Source organism: Tenrec ecaudatus, chromosome 1 (assembly GCF_050624435.1).
Source record: "Tenrec ecaudatus isolate mTenEca1 chromosome 1, mTenEca1.hap1, whole genome shotgun sequence".
NCBI lineage: Eukaryota > Metazoa > Chordata > Mammalia > Afrosoricida > Tenrecidae > Tenrec > Tenrec ecaudatus.
Genome location: NC_134530.1, coordinates 59,520,471 through 59,543,750, shown reverse-complemented (window position 1 = coordinate 59,543,750; position 23,280 = coordinate 59,520,471). Strand labels below are relative to the sequence as shown.

General features: G+C 44.0%; 1 protein-coding gene and 1 non-coding gene across 3 annotated transcripts in view; one reads left to right on the top strand and one right to left on the bottom strand.

The window, feature by feature from the left end:
- PSMB2 (proteasome 20S subunit beta 2) overlaps window positions 1–12,994 on the top strand; it is a 37,822-nt gene extending 24,828 nt beyond the window's left edge. For both annotated transcript variants that reach the window (XM_075553822.1, XM_075553819.1), the window contains 3 exons: window positions 9,042–9,204; window positions 10,739–10,788; window positions 12,759–12,994. In XM_075553822.1, the coding sequence (XP_075409937.1) occupies window positions 9,042–9,204; window positions 10,739–10,788; window positions 12,759–12,866 (321 nt within the window). In that variant the 3' untranslated portion in view covers window positions 12,867–12,994. The remainder of the gene's footprint in view (window positions 1–9,041; window positions 9,205–10,738; window positions 10,789–12,758) is intronic.
- Window positions 9,865–9,985, bottom strand: LOC142437786 (small nucleolar RNA SNORA61). The gene has a single exon (XR_012782306.1). It is a non-coding gene; the product is annotated as a small nucleolar RNA SNORA61 (small nucleolar RNA).
- Window positions 12,995–23,280: the final 10,286 nt, after the last annotated feature.

Genomic DNA, 23,280 nt, shown 5'->3' with positions numbered 1-23,280 from the left:
AAATCAACTCAGTGCCACTGGGTTTGGCTGGAGGGAGGGAGGATGGTTAAAATAAATAGCAGACACTGTTCCCTTCAAGCCTGGTCTGGTTAATACATTTATTTAGTACGAGCCCCTGACATCACTAGCTAACCGCCTTTGTGTCATTGGTGGTTCTGCATCTCCCTCCAAATTGCTGACGCACCAGGAATGCAGCTCCACTTCGCACTGCACCCAGCATTCTAGGGGCAGCATCTCACAAAGGAATCATCTCCAAGGCACCGCACTTAGAGCGACATCATCCTATTCAATTAGAGGTGGCGCAGGCTGGCCTGGCTCCAAAGGAAGACTGTCAATTCCTCTCTCTTTCTGTGTCCACGCTCCGCAGGATGCTTCCTCACGCCCACCTCTCCCCCTTGCTGTGAGTTTGGTTTCCGCCAGATGTCACACCGCTGCCTGCTTGTCACCGCCCAGACTCTTGTCGCTGATTTTGTTGTTTCAGTGTATTTATCACAACTGTTCTCTTTAGCTGTAAAATTTATGGAATTTCACGCTCTTAATCACCAAAGTGTTTCTTCTTCAAAAGAGGGAATCTACAAGGAGTTGAATGCTCAGAAGAGTTGAGCAGAGGGGATGTTCTGTTTAACTTAGGAGAGTTAGCGTGTGTGCCATGGACACTTAGTCCCAAGCAGACAGGATCTGGAGCCGAACTGAGCTCCGGTTTAGAGGGCTTGAAAGACATTGGAAAGAGGTAGTTCATCGCAACTCCAGGGAGAAACCGCATAACATTGCTTCTCACTGGCTAATCCTCTCGTTTAAATTATCTCTCTTTGAACAACAAAAAAAGACAAATCGTTTTAGTGACTCTCTGTAGTACCTCTTCTTGATCATCTTAATGTCTATTTAAATTCTAAGCATGATGATGGTGATAATGGTTAAATCTATATTATTCCTGCCCCCCCCACCAGCACTTCACAGGTTCAAACTGATTTAAACCACACCTCCGCTGTCTGTGGGTGGGTACTATTATGATCCCTGTTGTCTAGGTAAAGAAGTCTCAAAATGACCTAACACTCTACTCTATGACATTAATTTACATCATGGTAGTTAACTGAGGAAAACATACTATATTTGTGTCGGGGGAGTGGGGGTTCCTCTTATAATAAGAAATTTTTTATATGGAACCTTATTCCAGAAGCTAAGATTCATCTTGAGCAGGTGTCCTCAAACTACGGCCCGCGGGCCACATGCGGCCAGCCCTGCCAAGGACATTTATCTGGCCCGTCTGGTATTTCTGGCCCGTTTGTTATTTTACTTCAAAATTAGATGTGTGCAGTGTGTATAGGAATTTGTTCATAGTTTTTTTTAAAAACTATAGTCTGGCCCTCCAACAGGTCTGAGGGACAGTGAACTGGCCCATTGTTTAAAAAGTTTGAGGACCCCTGATTTTGAGTTTCAGGATGGCTTATTAAAAAAATATATATCAATTACCTGTAACTTTCAAAACAAAGTTTTTTGTACAGCACAAAGCAGTGGGCAGAGCCTGCACTAAATGTTCAGATTCATTTTCTCATTATGTGGGTGTTTAGGTTAGTATAAAACTGTATAATATTTAACCATCTTTGCTGTGGAAAATGTGCTTAGATATACACAGTCCCTCCCTCAGGGACCTCATAAATTTGTCTTATTGCCTGGACTTGTTGTCTAAACAGAATAGTCAAAGTGATTTCAGGCTCCGTTATATCTTACATAAGGATTGCTTTGTTTAAAAAAAAATAGAAAGATTCCTGTCAATTTGTGTTCCTACTTTCCCAGAATAATTCAGCAAATTCTTGCATATAATATTGATCATTGGAAAGATGAGAACTGGTGAAACTAGAAAATAAGGCTGACTTAGTATCCAGGATAGGCACATCTATAAGGGAGAAAACAGTGTGGAGGTACTTAACATCTGGATGTAGGTCTTGACCTGGGGTGTATTATACTGGATTGTTTAGAGTTTCAGGAAATCTTGCTGTATACAACAAAAGAATCTGCCTCTGTCGGTCTCATGGTGGGCAGCAGTGGGTTGGCCATGAATCAGTTATGATCTGATACGATTGCTGTATCAGTGAGCATCATCACCTTTGGGTCCTAGACAGGAGTTCTAGAAGGAGAAGAGGAAACTGGTCTTATTAGTGCTAGGTGTAGTTGGGCTTCTCAATGTGGACTTCATAGAGGTTTATGTTTCTCTAGTATATTTAGATACAGAAGAGTACAGCATTAGGATTTGAAGGCATATTAACAGTATGCAGATGACACAGCCTTGCTGGCTGAAAGTGAGGGGGACTGGAGGCACTTGCTGAGGATGATCGAGGATTGTAGCCTTCGGTATGGATTACAACTCAATGTAAAGAAGCCCCAAAGTGTTACAGCTGGACCAATAGATGGCATCGTGATAAACAGAGATGGAAGTTGTCAAGGATTACATATTGCTTCGAACCACAATCAGTGGCTCAAGACAGCAGTCAAGACATCAATGACCTCTTTATTGCATTGGGTAAATTTGCTGGCCAGGCCTCTTTAAAACATTAAAAAGCAATGCTGTCACTTTGAGGACTAAAGTGTGCGTAACCCAAGCCATTGGTATTTCCAATTACCTCGTATGGATATGAAAGTTGGACATTGAATAAGGAAGACCAAAGAAGAATGGATTCATTTGAATTATGGTGCTAGTGAAGAATATTAAAAGTACCATGGACTGCCTTATAAACTAACAAATACATCTTGGAAGAAGTATAGACAAAGTGCTCCTTAGAGGCAAGTATTTCACATACTTGTCAGGAGAGACCAGTCCCTGGAGAAAGGACGTCATGCTTGGTAAAGTAGAGGGGCAGTGAGAGAGAGGAAGGCCCTCAATAAGATGGATTTAATACAGTAGCTGCACCAATGGGCTCAAACATAGGAGTAATTGTGAAAGTTGTCTCAGGACCAATTCGTGTTTCTTTCTCTTGTACATTGAGTCACTGAGTTGGAACTGACTAGATAGCACCTAACAACAATAATAATGTGTACCATGCATTGAGTCTTTCCTCTAAGACAGCGGGTCGCAACCTGTGGATCGCAACTCCTTTGGGGGCTAAACGACCCTTTCACAGGGATCACCCGATGCATAACAGTAGCAAAATGACAGTTATGAAGTAGCAACAAATATAATTGTATGGTTGGGGGTCACCACAACATGAGGAACTGTATGAAAGGGTCGCGGCATGAGGAAGGTTGAGAAGCACTGCTCTAGGACTACAGGCTGTGCTTATTTACATGCATTATCTTGTAGAATCTTTATTGCAACCCTTTTGTAGTAATTGTACTCGTGGCATAATGGATTCAGCGTTGGGCTGCAAGGCCACCAGTTCAAAACCACCATCTGCTCCTTGGGATAAAGATGAGGCTTTCTACTCCCATAAAGATTGACGGTCTTCGACACCCATAGGAGCAGTTCTGCTCCATCCTGCCAGGTCTCTTGTTGACCTTAAGTTTGGTTTGGGTTATTATTTTACATAAGAAATTGAGTGATTTTTTTTTAAGTCACAAATCACAAGAACCAGAGTTCAAACCCAGGGTTAACTACATACAATGTGGCCAGCTACTTTTTCTGAGTTAATTTGCTGCGCTATTGATCTCCTTTCATTAATTTCAAAGATTATTCTGTGTCTCAAGCTTCTGTTTACTGAGCAACCATGTCGAACAGGAACTAGAAAGAACAAGGACCCAGAAGCCTAGTAAAAAGCAATATATTCATAGGAAGCTCAGGGAATGCTCAGGAGAAAGATGGGGGATTCTGCTTCTCTAATGTTTACAGTCTTGGAAGCCCTACGGGGTGGTCCCACTCTGTCCTGTGAATCAGAAATGACTCAGTGGTGATGGCTTTGGGGTTTTCATAGGGTGCTGGCAGGCAATTTAAACTTCAATCAGTTCTTAGAAGTAGGACCCAATGTTTTCTGATACTTATTTTGTGGTTTGCTTCACTTTTCATTTTGGTTGGTGGAGGGTAATAATTTGGCATTAGCCATGTACATTGTTCTTATTATTGTTAGGTGCTGCTGACTCAGTTCCAAGTCATAGCAAATTATGTACAACCAAACGAAACACTGCCTGGTTCTGCGCCATTATGAGGGGGCATCAAAAAGCACATGGGAAAATGGAGTGAAAAGATAGTGAAATTGTCCCATGCTCTTTTTAAGTTCCCTTGTACATATCAACAATCTAATATTTTCTCAAACAGCTATTACTCATTCAACACATGTTTTTTGAGAACACATATTTTGGTAGATAATTGAGCAAGACAGGCCTATGAGGATAAGTCAAGAAGTAATTGCTCTTTGGGCTCCAGTTCATGTAACAGGGCACAGGTTTATTCCAAACAAATCCTGTCTAAATTTGTCTCTGTCATCAGTGGATGGCTGTAGACAGGTTCTTTCAGTAATAACGCTTTTCTTAGTCTCATTTGGGTGCCTTAAAGAAAAATGTTCCTGTCAAAATAGCGGTTTCCAAGGAAATGTGCAGGGCCAGTTACATTCAGAGAGACCAGCTGAAAAGATTATACTGCCTATTTGGGGCTGGGGGTTAAAACAGCAGTCTTGCTGGACTTTCTCGAAGACACGGGACAATCATGGGGCTTCTTAGGAAAATGTTTAAGGAAATTGAGTAAGGGGCCAAGAAAGTTGCTTGAATAATTTTTCCCCCTCAAGACAAGACACCTGCTCATTTTGCAAGGGTAGCAAGGGCTGTCCTTTCAGAATTTCCTTAGAAAACTCCTCCTTTTTCCCACTGCTCCTCTGCCTTCTGCTGAGCCGTGCTGTCTCTCTTCTCTTCTGTTTCCCCCGCACCCCTCTGGTTCCCACATGTATGAGTGTGCCTATTTTCAGTTACTGTAACGCCTGAAACTTCTTTCCTTTAAAAAAACCATTTGGATCACACGCAAAAGAAGAAAACTCTCCTCCAGCTCACCGTACAGCCCTGACCTTGCCCCTCACGCTTTTCCTCAGAACGATGTAAAGGAATACAGCTGAGGCCCTTGACAGTGCCCAAACTGCACATTTTGGTGTAAACCAAAGAACACAGAATTCTATGGGAAAGTGTTAAAAGGGTGGAAACGCCTCCCCCAGAAGTATATGGACCTAAGGTGGAGAATATGTTGAGAAACAGTATCTTCACATTTTGAAATTTGTGTGTAACAAATGTTCCCTTGTTTTTGTAGCAGTACCTTTTTTTACTTACTACTCTACTCCTGTCTTCATTGGTAGAAGCATTTAAATAGATGGGTTGTGTCGTATACCTACTAAATATTTTACTAAACTAACTATAAACAGTCACACCTTATGCATACACAATTAGGTTCAGTGTTCAAGAATAGCACATAACTTCATTCCAGGAAAGCACTAATGAATCAAGAATATGAGGAATGGAAAAATCATGAAACCTGTAACTGGCTTTATCATTTCAGTTTGGGTGTGTGATAATGACAGAACACAAGACTTTATTTTAAATTTAAACAAAATAGTGTGAGCCAGGGATCTTTGGTGAATCATTGTCAGAAGAATTTCAGAAACTGCAAGTTGTTACACAGATGTATTGATTTAATTAGTCTAGATAACACCATTTATTTATGCTTAAGCATCTCACACATGCAAAAGTTGGTAATTTGAAGTCACACAATAATTTGTGAGTTATCTTCTATACCACGTGTTGTAGCTTCTGAATACCAACTTTGATGAGTGTGTGTGTCAGATGCTTAAGCATAAATATATCATACAGACTAAGCAGTAAAGCTTCTGGAATCTGTCAGCATAGTATTTCATGTAAAATCTTTTGATAATTTTTCTTTTTAACCTATGAGTTATTTTAAATATAATTTAATAATATGGAGTCAATATGAGTTAGACTCGACTTGATGGAAACTAACAAATCTCCAGTGTGTCAAGCACATTTCCACATAAGCTGCCATCATCGTTTTCAAAGTATTCCCTTCCCACTTGAGCCCCTGATACCAGCTCCCCATTTCTTACCCTCCCCCACCCACCCTCCCTCACCAACCCTTGATAAGTTATATATCATTATTTCCATATCTTACATTGTCCTCCATCTACTTTTCTGTTATTCGTCCCCGGGGGTGAGGGGTGGTGGTGTCTAGATTGATCCTTGTGATCAAATCCCGCTTTCTCCCCCCACCCTCCCCTAGTCCTACTGGTATCTCTACTCATTGTTGGCCCTGAGGGGTTTATCTATCCTGATTACCTGCATTGCTGGCTCTTATCTGTAGCAGTGTGCATGTTCTGGTCTAATCTGATTTGTAAGGTAGGATTGAGGTCATGCTAGTGAGGTGAGGAAGCATCAAAGAACTAGAAGAAAGTTGTGTGTTTCATCGGTGCTGTACTGCACCCTGTGACTCCTCTGTGAGGGGATGTCTAATTGTCTATAGATGGGCACTGGTTCTCCACTCGATGCCCGCACCACCACCACCACCACCTATGATTTTGTTCTTGGTCTTAGATGAGATGCCTGATAGCTGATTCCATCAACACCTCATGATCACACAGGCTGGTGTGCTTCTTCCATGTGGGTTTGTTGCTTCTGAGCTAGATGGCCGCTTTTTTATCTTCAAGCCTTTAAGACCTCAGACACTATATCTTTTGATAGCCAGGCACCATCAGCTTTGTTTGTTGTTTTTCAATGCTGTAGAAAGATAAATGTATCTGTAACAGGAGGAAAGGAAAATCAGAAAGTGATTTCAATTTTTACGGCCTGCTATTAACTAGGGGCTCTGGTGGCACCTTGGGTTAAGCCTTGGGCTGCTGATCACAGAGTGGGCATTTAAACCCACCAGCCACTCTGAGGGAGAAAAATGAGGCACCATTTTGCACCCATTTTGTCTACAGCGATCGTGTCAGGAAGGTGATCATCACAAAATGCTGGATTGTTAGAACAAAGTGTTCTTGTGTTGAGATTACTAGAGTCGAGGCCCAATGTCCATCTGCAACTTTAATTCGTAATATAGATATGAGTACATAGTTCTATACCCCTCTCAGGAAACTAACAAATCTTATAGTATGGGCAGGTTCCTCATGGAGACAACACACATCTGGCATCTAGTCACAGTCTCGTTGGAGATCCAAAAATCACTGCCATTGTGTCAATTCTGACTCACTTGTTTTAATTTTGTGATAAGTAAGAGACTATTAATACATCTCTTGGAGATGGGACTAGTGAGAATCTCTTTGTTATTCTCTTGTTTGTTTTTGTTTTTTTGCTGTTCTAATTTTAAATATTAAGAAGACCAACATATTATGTCTGCCTGCTTTTGCAGTTCTGTTTTCACACTTGGAAAAAATGCTATCTTATATATGAATATATATTTATATTTAGCTAGCAGATTTGACTTGTTATTTAAAGTGCTAAGCTACCAAAAGGTTATGCGGATGTAGCTAATACACTCATAATTTAGGTAACATTTTTTCTTCCAGAATTCAGTATACTTCACTGAACTCTATTTAATTTTTTCTCACAGTAGTCCTTGGAAGATAGAAAGGGGAAGGACTAAATCAGTTTTACAGATACAATAAGGGATGCCCTTAGGGGTTAAATATCTTGCCTAAGGTCAGACTTAGTGAGAAACTAGTCCTACAACAGGGAAGGAATTCTAGAGCCTGACAGACTAGGAAATGTGTAGGCAGGTAATTCCTTAAGAGTCTTGACTTGCTGATCTGTTCTTATTCCTTTGAGACCATCTCCCAAGGCAGAAACTTGTTTGAAGCTGAGGGGGCTACATTTTAACCCTTAGAGATGTTAGGAGCTCTAGCTGCTAGTGCAGGTAGCTGGCTTGGAATCCAAGTACCGCACGTAAGCAAGTATAAGCGGAATTTTTCTGCACATTTTTATTGCCGGTTTTGTGATAAAATTAGGTGCCTCAGCGGATATTTGGGTCGGCTTATACTCTAGTATATACGGTATCTATGTATTTTAGTGTGTCCTTGAATTCTTTCAGGCTGCCAGTTGTCCGTGGTAATCAGTGTTTGAGTTGTATAAAAGATGACTTTTAGGACCATTAGCAGTTACTACTTTATGTACCATAATACAGTGTCTCCTTTAGTGTGAATTCAGTCATATACACACATAAGTTTTGGCATGGGCACCCAACCATGGCAGAGCCTGCTCACGGTCCACTGTGGCAAATGACAAGAGGAAAAACATATCCTGCAGAGAAAAAGGAAGCTGAACGAAATGAGAGTCCCACCACTGATGCCTGGGGGCACAGGCAGACTGGCTTTAGCATGCTCGAAGTCATCCCCTGAGAAGTGGAATGCGAGGCCCACTTAGCCAACACTCTCGGTAGTTCTTGTCATTGGAGTCTAGATTTAAAGGTAATTCAAACGAGGAGTACACATCTGAGTTATAACTGCTTTTCCTTTGCCTCATGGGTGTGTGTTACTGCTAGGTTATTTTAGGGGGTCTATTAAATTAGGAAAGTGTTAGCATTTCACCTAAAGGTTCGGTTCTTCTGGAGTTACCAATGTATGTCCTTCCATTAGTACAAGTCGAGTGATCTGACTTTCATGGCTGAAACTTTTCTCATCCTAACAGGTACTTCTTTGATAGTGGGGCACAGACAGTTTTGCACATAGGATTTGGGTCCAGAAGCTTATACTCGGCCTGTTTGTTTTAGGCATTGTAGTGGGAGCTGATGTTTTCTCCAGTATGTAGAACTCTCAGAATTGTCTGTGAAGAGCCGTGTGGGCTTAAACCCCCAACTTTTCAGTTAAGAGTGCAAGAGTCCAGCTTTAAGACGATAGCAGTCCTTTTCTATACTTTAAAATCTTCCAAATGATCTTCTATACAAAACAAACCCAACCTCCCTTTACCTCTTAGTATTCTCTGGGTCCTCTAAATTTTCATTTTACTAAGTGATTATTCCACTGTGCTAAATTTGCCATGTTTTCTTACTCACCAAGAGTTGAAATGTTCCCATTTGCTCTGGGAAAGGAGGTTGGCTTTGACCCTCACTTTGTAATGTCTTTTCTTTGCAGACTCCATATCATGTCAACCTGCTCCTGGCTGGCTTTGATGAGCATGAGGGCCCAGCACTCTACTACATGGACTACCTGGCAGCCTTAGCAAAGGCCCCCTTTGCAGCCCATGGCTACGGTGCCTTCCTGACTCTCAGTATTCTGGATCGATACTATACACCAAGTAGGTGCCAACAAGAAATTCTAGGTGGGGAGTGGTAGCAGAGCCGTTCCTTCAACTGCTTCCCAATTTGGGGTTGAGTGGCTGTAGGGTTTGACTAGAGGGTGCATCCTAAGAAGCACAAGCAGGTGCTCTCTGGGAGCTGTGCTTGCCCATGGGTCAGTGTGTTATTCAGAAAGCTGGGCAAAGGCCCCTTTACCTGTCGCAGTGAGCTGTCTGGAACTGGGTCTTACTTTGTTTAAAAGGACAGCTGAGTAGATGTCATTGTGAGGCAAACGTTTTTGTTAGGTACTGTCATTCTCCCGTTATAAGAGCTCAGGTTTTTTCATTCATTTTTGCCCTGCCCGAGTATTTATTGGCATCTTAGCTTTAGAGAGTGAGCTTATAAACCAGTGTTGTGTGTGTTTGTGTTGACCCTGTGAAGCTGAACAGGTGCCTAGCACAACTGAATTTTTATTTAAATATCAAAACTTTCTAAGGCCACAAACCTGGGCTCTGCCCTTTGTTCTGATTGCCTCCTAGCTGCCCCCTCCAAGAAATGGTGATTCTCTCGTCTACCCCGTTCCAGCTTCAGCTTTGGCCACTGTTGGCAGCAGAACTTGGAATTGCTAGTTTAAGGAATGTGGGATTGTTTGGGTTTTTTTTTTTTTTTTTTTTTTTTTACCCTGTCTGAAACTAGCCCAGGCTCCAAGAGCACTGAGGGGCAGGCTTCAATGTTTCTTTTCCTCCTTTTACGACCACCCAGACCAGTGTTTTGATCCGATGGGAAAGGGAACTGGAGGGTTGTTTGGGTTTTTTTGCGGTCTACAGATGCAACACAGATAACCACTTCTTCCCGCACATTCCATTCTTCCCTGTCAGTGTACAACTTTGGTGTGTTCATTTCTTCTTGGTGCTGCCCTCTCACTCAACCTCAGCCACCAGAGCTCCAGGCTGCAGCCTGAAAACAATTAGCCTGGCCTCCTGGTGACTGTTACTTGACTTGGCATCTATCAGTAATCCAGCTGATTTGTCCACCAAATAACCACCCACCCCGCTGGTGCTTATCTCTGCAGTATGTCATCCCAGTTTGCCATGCCTGTGGACAGGTCCTTTGGCTCCTATTTCGAGAGTTCCAGCCTCATCCTGTGAATTCTTTTCCCATTGTTGAGCTGAGCCCCCAGCTGAGGCCTTGAGGCAAACACTCTGGCCTTGTCTTCCCTTTTCCTGATTTGCAGCTGGCTGGGGCAGCTGGAACTGATTTAAGCCTTGGCCTAGAGGGGGGAGGGGGGACTTCTCCAGAGGCAGGCCCTGGCCATGGGGGCAGAAGTCTGGCATGTTTACCCTTCTCTGTAGCAAATCAATTTGCAATGGCCGTGGGAGCGGTGCGTCTGGGGCACCCTCACTGTGTGTGGACTAACTTAGCTCCAAGCTAGAAAGATAGGCATTAATATTACATATATATTTGCTTTTCCCGTTTGTGTGGCATGCTAACCTGAAATGTAATCACACATTGTGAAGAGTGGGGCTTCAGTGCTTGCCCTCTGTTTTCTTCCAGCCATCTCACGCGAGAAGGCAGTGGAGCTTCTCAGGAAATGTCTGGAGGAGGTGAGTTGCTCCTGGGGGACCCAAAAAGGAGTGTATTGTCTCTCTGTTTGCCAATATTGTTTCTATTTCTTGCTTGCATTTTTTTCCAGATCCTTGCCAGAAGGTGTAATAAATACTCACTATCCAGATGTGAAATTGCTACCAGGAGTAGGGTTTGAAGGGAAACAAGCTTGTTTTTTCTCTCGGGTCACCTCCTCATCAATGTCAATTTTGCAATTTAATTACTTTTCTTTCGCGTTTATCCAGACCAGTGGTTAATCGTCTGGGGAATTTGTTTTTAAAACCAGGTTCCTGGGCCCCTTCCGACAGAAATTCTGTTGTGTTTCTTTTGGGAAGGACCTGAGAATCTTGCTTTTACCAGTAGTCCGTGGGTGGTTTTGCTGCAGGAGCTGCTGGGGCCTTACTTCAAGAAATACTGTCCCAGGCTTCATGGCTTCTGTGTTCTTGTACTACCTGGAATTACATGCTCTCTCCTCCCTTAACAGTCCTGTAATCTGGAGAGAAAACTAACCCCCCGAGGGTCCATGGGGGCAAAGAAAGCAATTTCGAAGCTTTGGTTTATGAGGGGTCGAGCAAATGTTCTCCCTGTTTCAGGTGACACCAGAGATGCAAGACGGGAGGCATGAAAGCAGAGGCCAGAAAGCAGGTCCATTATTTCCCAAGCTGTCCAGTCAGTCTGTTCCTAGGCTTTTGGCCTAAGGATGAGCTAGTGAGGCAGTGGAAGCATCGGACATAATTCATGTCTGTTTGACCCTCACACAAACCTGTTGGTTGTCGTTCACCGTGCCTCCCTTCCTACAAACCCCTTTCTTTAACCAGTTAGCTCAGGGACCATATTCGTCTGGAAGCTCCAAATGTGAAAAGGGGCTGTTAGGCAGAAGCCACGTATATCGAGAACTTTCAAGACTTGATTTCCCTTAGATCCTAACCCCTATCTCATGATTGCCACCTTTTCCTGGTTTGGGTGCTAGTTTCTAGATAGAGGGAGGATTGGCAAAAGAAGGCTCTGGAAATGGAATGGGGCAGTGCTTCCCAGTCAGCTGCGATGGAGACGGGAAGCACTGAGGGAAGGAGACCTTAAGCTTGAGGAGGTGACCAGTTCTGAGATCGGTTCCAAAGGGAACAGTAGGAAAGCCTGGTGCCTTCTATCCAGCAAGGCTGCGCTCCAGCTTTGTTCCCCGGATTGTGAGTTCTGCTTGCGTGCTGCTTCTCCAGCCTCTCAAGCAAAGACCTTAACAGAGTGCAGAGATGCTGCTTTAATGACAAGCCAGCCTGGACTGGGGGAGACAGAATTAGGGGTTCTTCCCAAATCAGTTCTGCTGTACCCCTCTCCCCACCACTCAACTGCACATACAGAGACACTCCTTATAATGGGACTGAGTGACTAAAGCAAGCTAATTGAGTGACTAAAGCAAGCTAATTGAGTGACTAAAGCAAGCTAAGTGGACTGCTTTGATCCGGAGGTTTGTCCTAGGGCAATCGCTGTATTACCTTAAGACATTTGAAGAAAGAAACCTTTATTTGAAAGAGTCAAGGGAACAAACTCTGGGAGTGGCATTCTTCCATCAGATGACTTACCAGAGATGCTAGACCCCCAACTGTACCTGCCAGTGCAGGCCCACGACCGTCCAGGCAGCCTCCTGCAATGGTTTGAGCTTTGTCCACTGACCCAGTGCTGTCTGGTCCTAATAGAATAGAAGTTACACAAAATCTAGAATTTCCTCCTTTTTTTTTTCAAGGCTCTCTCTAATACAAATATGGTTCTTTCTAACTCATAGCAGCCCTCTAGGACAGGGGGGGACTACCCACTAGGGTTTGCAAGGCTGCAGATCTGTAGGGAAGCTGACTGCCACAAGCCGCCCAACCTTGGCAGTTTAGCACTTGAACGCCTATGCCATCAGGACTCTTTGATACCTAGTGAAGGCTCAGGAAATATTTGTTGACTGCTTTTCTTCCCTATCTCTCAACAGCTCCAGAAACGCTTCATCCTGAATCTGCCAGCCTTCAGCGTTCGAATCATAGACAAAAACGGCATCCATGACCTGGAGAACATTTCCTTCTCCAAACAGGGATCCTAACACTGTGCCCTCCCTCCCACTTGCCAGGGAAGCTTTTGGATGGGTTCCTTTATTTTTTTTCTACTCTTTTGATGTGCACTCTTGATAGATGACTAACTCCAAATAAAGCTGAATATGGATACAATGAACTCTGTGGTCTGGGTCTCAATGTGCCCATCACCTGAGGCAGGATTGGAGGGAGTATTGTCCTTGTATCTTTTGGAAAGGACGTCTTTCCTTCTGCCCCTCCCCCTCATTCCTGTTAGCAGCTGACAGCCACCACAGAGCCAGTGCCCTCTAAAGCAGTGCTCCTTTTTCCCCAGGCTTTAAAAACTTTTAAATTAATTTATTCAATAGGTGATACATGTACTTCCACCTCTCCTTATAATCCAGCCACCCATTTCCCTTCCCAGAGGACACTACAGCTACTAATTTCTCGTCTGCCCTTTGAAAAATATTCTGTTCATGTATAAAGCATTAAAATGTTTGTATCTGTGTACGCATACAAACATGTATATATGTGTACATACATACATAGCCTCTCAAAACGATATTTAAATGTCCTTCGTGCTCCATTTCCTGTAGCCCTGTATTAGAGATGAGTCTCTCTCTTGGTACATGTGGCTGTGGGTGTCATCAACACAGTTCTGACTCGGGGACTCTCTATGTACAGGAGAACAAACCCGGGCCTGTGTCGTCCTTGCAGGACTGGCCATGCTCAAGTCCATGGTAACAGCCGCTGTGTATGGCCATCTCGCCGAGGGTCTTTCCTCCCCGACCAACGACGATGCTCTCCAGGCACTACTCGGTCCTGACAACATGTCTTAAGTGCGGGAGAACAAGTCTTGCTGTCCTGTGTAAAGGTCATTCTAGCTGTACTTCTAAGACAGATTTGTGATCTACCTTAATCTTTTTGACAGTTGCAGATCCATGAAATTGATATGCCATACGCCATCTCCGGGTAGCTCTCATATTTTCTAGCCTAGTTTTGAGGGGATATAAATGTGTTTGGTTGGTACCAGTGTAACTGTGGCCCCAAACCAGATGTGTGTCTATCAGTATCCCCTCGAGCCTTTCCTTTCCTAATGTATAGAATCAGACTGCACGCCCAGATTTTAAGGATGTTTGAGGGTTAATCGGGGATTTTTTTTTAACTTCCTAGGTAATTCTTAGCTTCGGTCATGATAACGAGCCACCGGTTCCCACCGAGCCATGCCAGAAACTCAAGCACCATGTAGTGTGAAGAAGATTCAAAAGCTGCAAAGATAATGCATTTTTCTTCTCTCTCTCACTCACTTTCACCTCTTGTTTAACATTTACATTTGTCAGAACTAAGAAACCAACTAAAGTTTTCCGATTCCACTAGGTCTCTCATTAAGTAAGTCCTCTTTCTGTTCTTGGATACAGGCCAGGGTACCACCCTGTATTTCCTAACCAGCATCATGTTTACTGCTGCCTTTATCGCCTGTACTCACGTAGTTACCGAGTTCTGACATTTCTACTTCTTTTAAGTCTCCATCCCCATTTTCCTGGTTCATCCCTCATCATTCCTTTCTTGGACTATTTTAATAGCTTCTTAGCTTGTCCACCACTCATGTTCTCGCTCTCCAGTCCTTTCTCCAAACTCTCAGAACAAATATGCTCCTCCATTCATCCCACTTAAAATGTTCTTGAAGTTTTCCATTGCTCAGATTAAAGCCCAGATTTGGGACTTGAAAAGCTGAGCGTTTCATCATTCGCTGCCACGCAGCTCCGCAATCTCCAGTGACTCCTGTCCACCAGACAAGGCCCTGGAACCAGCCAGGCTGACGTGGCCTCAACATACACTCAGGACATCACATCGCTGTAGCCATGGCTTTGTGTAAACGTCTATTGACTCATGATCCTGTCGATGCATTCTGACATATTTTCTTCTACTGCATTTTACCTTTTCAAATGCCCTTCCTTGCTTTCCTGAAAATACGCTGCTCAGAATGGCCTGTGACTGGTCCCCACTTGCTTTCAGACCCAGAAAACAACTCTCTCTCCCAGGATAAAGGGGGCTGGACTGAGCAGCAGTTCCGAGTAGGGAAAGGTGCGCCCCAACCTCCACGGGGGGAGAGTGTGGCAGCCGCTTGAGAAGCTCTTGACGTTGCCAACTGTGCACTTCAGAGTCTGGGCTGCTGCTGGAACCCAGCGCCTTTCACTGTGTTTCCTCACCTGGGTCCTTTGCCTTCAGCAGACACAGTGCCCAGCAGGAGTCTTCTGAGTTGGCGTGTGTGTGTGTGTGTGTGTGTGTGTGTGTGTGTGTGTGTGAATATTACGTGTTTGTATGTATGTTTGGGAGAAGAACCTACAACTTGACTGCCTTCCTGAGCTTTGAGGGAGGGAAGAGTTTCAAAGGCTGCCCGTTCTTATTTTTCCTGGACCGCTGGTCCTGTAAAAGAAAGTAGGGAACTGTTTTCCTTAAGTTAGTATAAACTCTCACGCCCCACAGTTTAAAAGGCACAATGCTTGCCTACCCCAGATAATCTCCATCTCCAAAAAAAGAGAAAAAAATCATCCTTAATTATAATTTCTTTGTTTGTTTTTTTTTGTTTGTTTTTTTTTTTTGTCTGTTGAAGAATTTTATTTTTTCATTTATTTTTAAATGATTAGGTCATTTACATTCAATGTGATTATTGATAGTTAGGTTTGCATTTATCATATTCATATTTGTATTCTATTCATCCCATCTGTAGTGTTTTTTTCTCCTTTTTAGAAAATCAATTTATTGGGGGCTCTTACAGCTCTTACAACATTCTATACATCAATTGTATCAAGCATTTTTATACATATGTTACCATCATTTCCAAAACATTTTCTACTTGAGCCCTAATTTCTTTGTTTTTAATTGTCATCTACTGTTCCTTAGGACTAAAGCCACCGAGTTGTAGGCTAAAACAATGGGGGGGAAACAACTAAACAATGCAATGGGAAGACCCAGATGCTAAGATCTTATCAGCTGCTGCTTATGCCCCCTGGTGCGCACACTGTACTGCTCTGTGAGTACTGTAACGCATCCTGCCCTATGCCAGACTAGCAGAGCCCTGGAGCCCGGCGCTGGGGCTCGGTGCTGCCCTTCACTGCAGAGAAAGCCAGTGGAATTGAAGGGATCTGAATTGAAGGTGACTCACCAAGTGACTGAGGGCAAGTTCCTTCCAAGCTACAGTTCCTTTACATCTAATAGGATGGGACTTGGTGAGAACGACATGCTATTTAGGGAGAGTTGTTGAACACCACAAAGTTCTTGGTACGCTTTGTTTCTCCACCAGGCTGAGTGCTTCTACCTTCTTTCACAATGCCTTCTCGTGAGAAGTTCAGGATCAAGGGATTCCTGGCCAAGAAGCCAAAGTAGAATCTCCCCATTGCCCAGTAGATTCAGATGAAAATTGGTAATCAGATCAGGTACAACTCCAAGAGAAGACATTGGAGAAGAACCAAGCTGTAAGGAGCCTCCCTTCTGACGGTCCTCACATAGCATTCACCTAGATTCACTAGCATTCTGCCATGCCAGGTTGAAGACTGCCACCATCTGATCAGTTGAACTTGTATTGACAAATGTCTAAGGTGTCTTACTTGGTTTTTATACTTCGGTAACAAATAGGTGCGGCCGTTGGTTTGGGGAAACAAGTTATTAATAAGCTCATTTCTTTCTTGCTCACCTTAAGGATGTTTCCCACCACTTATTGATAGTCCACTGTGGGCTGTGGGTGCGGAAATGTCTATTTTCTCACATAATGCCCTCACACTGTTAGGTGTCATCCAGTCAGCTACGGCCCATAGCAACCCAACACACAGCAGAGCCTGCGCCCCTTGATGCAGCCATGAGATGGACGGTCTTCTTGTTCACTGCCCTTCCACTTTACCACACAGCATCTTTACCTCTAAGGAGCACTCTGGCCTTTTTCCAAAACAGATCCGTTTGTCCTTTTAGCAGTCCATGGTACTTTCAAAATCTTCTCCAGCACCGCAATTCAAATGCATGGATTCTTCCATGGGCCTCCCTAGTTACTATCTGCTTCACATGTATACGGTGTAATGGAGAGTGCGATGACTTGGGACAGATGCACCTTGATCCTCAAAGTAACTTCCTTGCTCTTTGATACTCTAAAGAAGTCTTGTGCAGCAGATTTACCTAACGTAACGAGGCTTTTGATCTCTTGACTGCTGCCTCTATGATCATTGTTTGCTGAGCCACCAAGCATGACAAAATCTTTTGACAACTTCAACTTTTTCTCCATTTATCATGATGTTACCAATACAGTGTTTTAAAATCATTTTATTGGGGGCTCTTATACATCCTATAACCATTATTTAATAATCATAAGGGCACTTGTACCTATATTGCCATCAACATTTTCTTTTAAAAAAAATCATTTTATTGGGGGCTCATGCAACTCATCACATGTATACATCCATCCATTGTGTCAAGCACATTTGTACATTCTGTTGCCCTCATCCTCAAAACATTTGCTTTCTACTTGAGCCCTTGGTATCAGCTCATTTTTCCCCTCCCTCACCGCTCCCCCCTCCCTCGTGAACCCTTGATAATTTATAAATGATTATTTTGTCATGTCTTATACAGTCTGACATATCCCTTCACCACTTTTCTGTTGTCTGTCCCCTGGGAGGAGGTTATATGTAGATCCTTGTCATTGGTTCCCCCTTTCTATCTCACCTTCCCTCCACCTTCCTACCATGGCCTGAAGGGATCCTCTGTTCTAGATTCCCTGTGTTTCCAGTTTCTATCTGTACAAGTATACATCCTCTGGTCTAGCCAGATTTGTAAGGTAGAATTGAAATCATGATAGTGGGAGGAGGGGAGGAAGCATTAAAGAACCAGAGGGAAGTCATGTTTCATCATTGCTCCTGTACTCTCCTCTCCTCCCCGCAGCCCTTCTGTAAGGGGATGTCCAGTTGCCTACAGATGGGTTTGGGTCTCCAAGCTGCACTCCCCCCTCATTCACAATGATAGGATTTTTTGTTCTTTGATGCCTGATACCTGATCCCTTCAACACCTTGTGATCACAGAAGCTGGTGTGCTACTTCCTTGTGGGCTTTGTTGCTTCTCAGCTAGATGGCCACTTGTTTACCTTCAAGTCTTTAAGACCCCAGATGCTATATCTTTTGATAGCCGGGCACCATCCGCTTTCTTTACATTTGCTTATGTGCACACATTTGTCTAAGACTACAATTCTTGATCATCAGCAGCAAGTGCTTCAATTCCCCCTCACTTTCAGCATGCAAGATTTTGTTAATGCTTTCTTCAATCCTAATGCCAGATTGTTTTTCATAGACTCCAGCTTCTCTGATTTGCTCAGCACACAGATTGAACAAGTACGGTGAGAGGCTACAACCCCGACCCACACCTTTCCTGATTATAAACCATGCAGTATGCCTTTGTTCCATTGAAACAACTGCCTCTTGATCTGTGTACATGTTTCTCATGAGCACAATGAAGTGTTGTGGCATTCCCATTCTCAAGGTCATCCACAATTTATTATATTCCACATAGTTGAATACCTTTTCATAATCAAACACAAGTAAACAAACGTCTTTCTAGTATTCTCTGCTTTTAACCAAGATCTATCTAACATCAGCAATGATATCCCTTTTTCCAAGTCCTCTTGTGAATCCGTGGTGAACTGGCAGTTCCCTGTCCATGTACTGCTACAACCATTGTTGTGTGATCGTTAGCAAAATTTTGTGCAACTTCCCATAGTCTTACGATAATTTGATTGGTAGAATATCTCTTGCCAGACTGTGGGCTTTGGTTAAACCGGGACATAGTTCCAACCTCTCCTCCCATCACCCCTTCCTCTTCTTATATGTGATTTCTTGGAAGAAGCATCAGATCTTTGGACCCTTAACTTACAGGCTGATACCTACAGCCCAGGTACCTAGCACACCTTCACTTCTGCAAAGCACTCCAACGTCTGCCCTTCATCAAACATCTGTCCAACAGCACAGCTGCACAGAACTGAGGGGAAGCATTCTTGGCAAAGAATGAGCACAATGACCCCAAGGCAAAAGACAGTGTGATGTGTGGGAACCGAGAGGAAAGCTGTGAGGCTGGAGCCAAGTGAGCGAAGAAGAGAACGGCTGCAGATGAAGGTGGAGCCCAGATGGTTGCAGCATTGCGGGCTACGGTGATCAGTGAAGACGAACCTGAGGACGAGGCTGCTGGCAGTGACAATAGAAAAGGATGGATGTAGTCAAAAGGATTCTGACGGATTCGTAGAGAAAGAACCAAATAAGACTGATTATTGGCTTGAGCAGCTGGGTTGAAGGTGGTAGGATTTACTGAGATGGGAAACTCAAGGAGGTTAAGATTTGAGAGAGGTAAGACAAACACTTCATTTTGGCCAGAACTTTGACGTGCCTATTAGATAACTCAGTAGTGACTTCAGACAGATGAGTCAGTATCTTCCAGCCTAGAGTTCAGGGAGAAGTCTGAGCTAAAGATAAACTCAGTTATTAGTTACAACTCATCGTGACCCCAATGTGTGTACCTAGAACTGCTCATGGGATTTCCAAGGCACCTTTGGGTGGCATAAAGGACCAACCTTCCAGCAAGTCAAGCGCTTAACTGCTTCTGCCACCTGAAGGGTTCGTAGATGGCCAGCAGCCTAGATGCGTCTTCAAGCAGTGGGCTGACCGAGACCACCTTGGGAGAGAGTGGGTAGAGAAGAGGAAGGCTACCATTTAAGTGGTCAGAGGAGGAGATTGCACCAATAATGTAAGAGATCCGAAGTTAGGAACCACGGAAAGGCGGGCAAAAGAGCAAGTGGTCAGCCATGTCAAAGACTGTCGTCAGGTCCGGAGAGAAGCCCCTTGTGTGTGGCATCACCGTTATTGATAACCTTGCTGGGTGGACTCGGTGGACTGGTGAGGATGGACGCCAGACTAAAGTGGAAAACTAACACTTATTTTTGTTTCCCAAATATGTTTTAAATCTGTATTTTTTTAAATAAATCATTTTATTGGGGGCTCATACAGCTCTTATAACAATCCATATTTCAGTTGTATTAAGCACATTGGTACATATATTGCCATCCTTTTTTTTTTTTTAACAATTTATTGGGGCTCATACAATTCTTATCACAGTTCATACATATACATACATCAATTGTATAAAGCACTTCTGTACAGTCTTTGCCCTAATCATTTTTTTCTCCTCTTTTCTTTTTTTACATTTTATTAGGGACTCATACAACTCTTATCACCATCCATACATATACATACATCAATTGTATAAAGCACATCCATACATTCCCTGCCCCAATCATTCTCAAGGCATTTGCTCTCCACTTCAGCCTCTCGCATCAGGTCCTCTTTTTTTTTCCCCTCCCTCCCCTTTCCCCCCTCATGTGCCCTTGGTAATTTATACATCGTTATTTTGTCATATCTTGCCCTATCCGGAGTCTCCCTTCCCCCCTTCTCTGCTGTCCCTCTCCCAGGGAAGAGGTCACATGTGGATCCTTGTAATCAGTTCCCCCTTTCCAACCCACTCACCCTCCACTCCCAGCATCGTCCCTCACACCCTTGGTCCTGAAGGTATCATCTACCCTGGATTCCCTGTACCTCCAGCCCTCCTATGTACCAGTGTACAGCCTCTGTCCTATCCAGGCCTGCAAGGTAGAATTCGGATCATGGTAGTTGGGGGGAGGAAGCATCCAGGATCTGGAGGAAAGCTGTGTTCTTCATCGGTACTACCTCGCACCCTAATTAACCCATCCCCTCTCCTAAACCCCTCTATGAGGGGATCTCCATTGGCCGACACTTGGGCCTTGGGTCTCCACTCTGCACTTCCCCCTTCATTCAATATGGTATATATATACATATACACATATATACACATACATACACACACTTATATCGTTTTTGGGTTTTTTTTGCATGATGCCTTATACCTGGTCCCTTGGCACCTCGTGATCGCACTGGCTGGTGTGCTTCTTCCATGTGGGCTTTTTTGCTTCTGAGCTAGATGGCTGCTTGTTCACCTTCAAGCCTTTAAGACCCCAGATACTATCTCTTTTGATAGCCGGGCACCATCAGCTTTCTTCACCACATTTGCTTATGCACCCATTTGTCTTCAGCGATCCTATCATGGAGGTGTGCAGTCAATGATATGATTTTTTGTTCTTTGATGCCTGGTAACTGATCCCTTTGGGACCACTCGATCACACAGGCTGGTGTGCTCTTCCATGTGGACTTTGTTGCTTCTGAGCTAGATGGCCGCTTGTTTATCTTCAAGCCTTTAAGACCCCAGTCACTATCTCTTTTGATAGCCGGGCACCATCAGCTTTCTTCACCACATTTACTTGTTCACCCACTTTGGCTCCAGCCATTGTGTCGGGAGAGTGAGCATCATAGAGTTCCAATTTAATAAAAGAAAGTATTCATGCATTGAGGGAGTGTTTGAGTAGAGGCCCAAGGTCCTTCCGCCACCTTAATACTTGACCTATAAATATAGACACATAGATCTATTTCCCCATCCTCCTATATATATTTGCATGTACATGTCTTTGTCTAGACCTCCATGAATGCCCTTTGACTCCTAGCTCTTTCCTCCATCTCCCTTGAATTTCCTCCTGCCCTACTACCATGCTTCGTCGCCACCTGGGCTAGAGTATACCTCTTCTCTAAGCAACCTTACCCTTGATCATTTCCCACCAGGCCTGCCACTCCCCCTTCTCTACCATTTGGGGTCCCATGTTTTTCCCTTGTCCCTGGGTTTGTTAACACCACTTCCTTAACCCCCCTGCCCCCGCACCCCAAGTCCCCCCCGAACTGTCGGTCCCGTTGTTTTTCCTCCAGATAGTTCATCCAGCCTGTCCTATTCAGACAGACCTGTGGAGACACTAACATGCACGAAAACAAGACAGAGGAAAACAAAGCAACAGTATACAACCAGGCAACAAAACAACAAAAAACAAACCACTGACAACGAACAGAACAAAACAGTTCACAAGAGAAAAGCTTGTAGTTAGTTCAGGGATTGTTTGCTGGCCCTTAGGAGCGTTTTCCAGTCCAGTCTGTTGGGGCACCACGCCCTGGCCCCAAAGTCCACTTTCAGCATTCCCTGGGGACCTTGCCACTCCATTCCCTTGCTGTTCCGCTGCACTCCCCCAGTGATTTGCCTTGGTGTGGTGGGATCAGGTCAGGTGCAATTCCCACACTGTGTCTCCGGTGCTGTCCCCTGTATCGCCCCTGTATTGGCATCATTTCTCATAGTGGGTCCAGCCATGTTGTTCAAAGCATTTTCTTTCTACTTGAGCTCTTGGTGTCAGTTCTTTTTTTCCCTTTCTCCCTCCCCTCTAGTGAACCTTTGATAAGTAAGTTATTATTGGGCAGACTATCATTTATTGAAAGTTTTATAATGACCAGGCACCATGCTATGGGTTATCTCATGAAGTCCTTTCCTCTCAGCCCCTTGAACCTGTTAGTGTGCATTAGATGAAAGTTTGCATAGCCAATTCATTTTTCCTCCAATAGCTCATACACAAAATAGTCCAGTGACATTGTGATCGCCACAATATGGAATGTTTCAGCACTCTCTCCATGTCCATTTGTCCAGTCTCATCTTTGGGACGTGTTGCCCTTTTGGTATCACAGTTGGTTGTTCTCCAGGGCGCATTCCTCTTGGGTAGCCGGGTGGTGGTGATCCTGTGCACCAGTCTGTTACTTGGCTGAAAGGTGATCGCCAGGTGTGGCTTTAGTTCCAAGTTCGAAGGTTGTCCGTAGGGAAATCGTGTTGGGAATCCCTCCAGTCTCCGTTAGACCAGTAAGTCTGGCCTTTTTAATGAATATCAGTTTTGTTCTACGTCTTTTAACCTACTCTAACCAGGACGTTCTACTGTGGCCTTGGTCAGAACCAATTGGTAATGGTACCAGGGAGCACACAGTTCTGGTCTCAGGTTTCAGGAGGCTATCCTTTAAGTGGGCCTTGATGAAAATATTTTAAAAATAAGATTTCAGAACATGTGTGCTTTGGGGGAATGACCTAGTAGATGGTTCAGTAGAGACAGAGGCTGATGATGAAGAGAAAAGATGCCCGAAGAGTGAACTCAAGAAGACAGACGAGCAAACTGGGTTATCGTCCTGTCCATGCCCCTCCAGTCACCAGCACGCCTTATTCAGCCAATCCTTTTTTTCCCCCCTTGAACATTGTAGTGTGCATTTGATTAAAACAACCCACAGAAACAACCAACAGAATGCACAAACTTACAGCCAAACAGACATTGATACACAGACCCACCATCCAGTAACTGCTACACCCATAGACCCACCAGGATTCACTTCGCAGAATAGCCATGCTGACAGTCCAGACACCCACCAACACCGCCACCCTTTTCACAGAGAGGTCCGCTGGGCTTTTCCGTAGAGGTTCCCTCCCATCCTCACCCCTCAT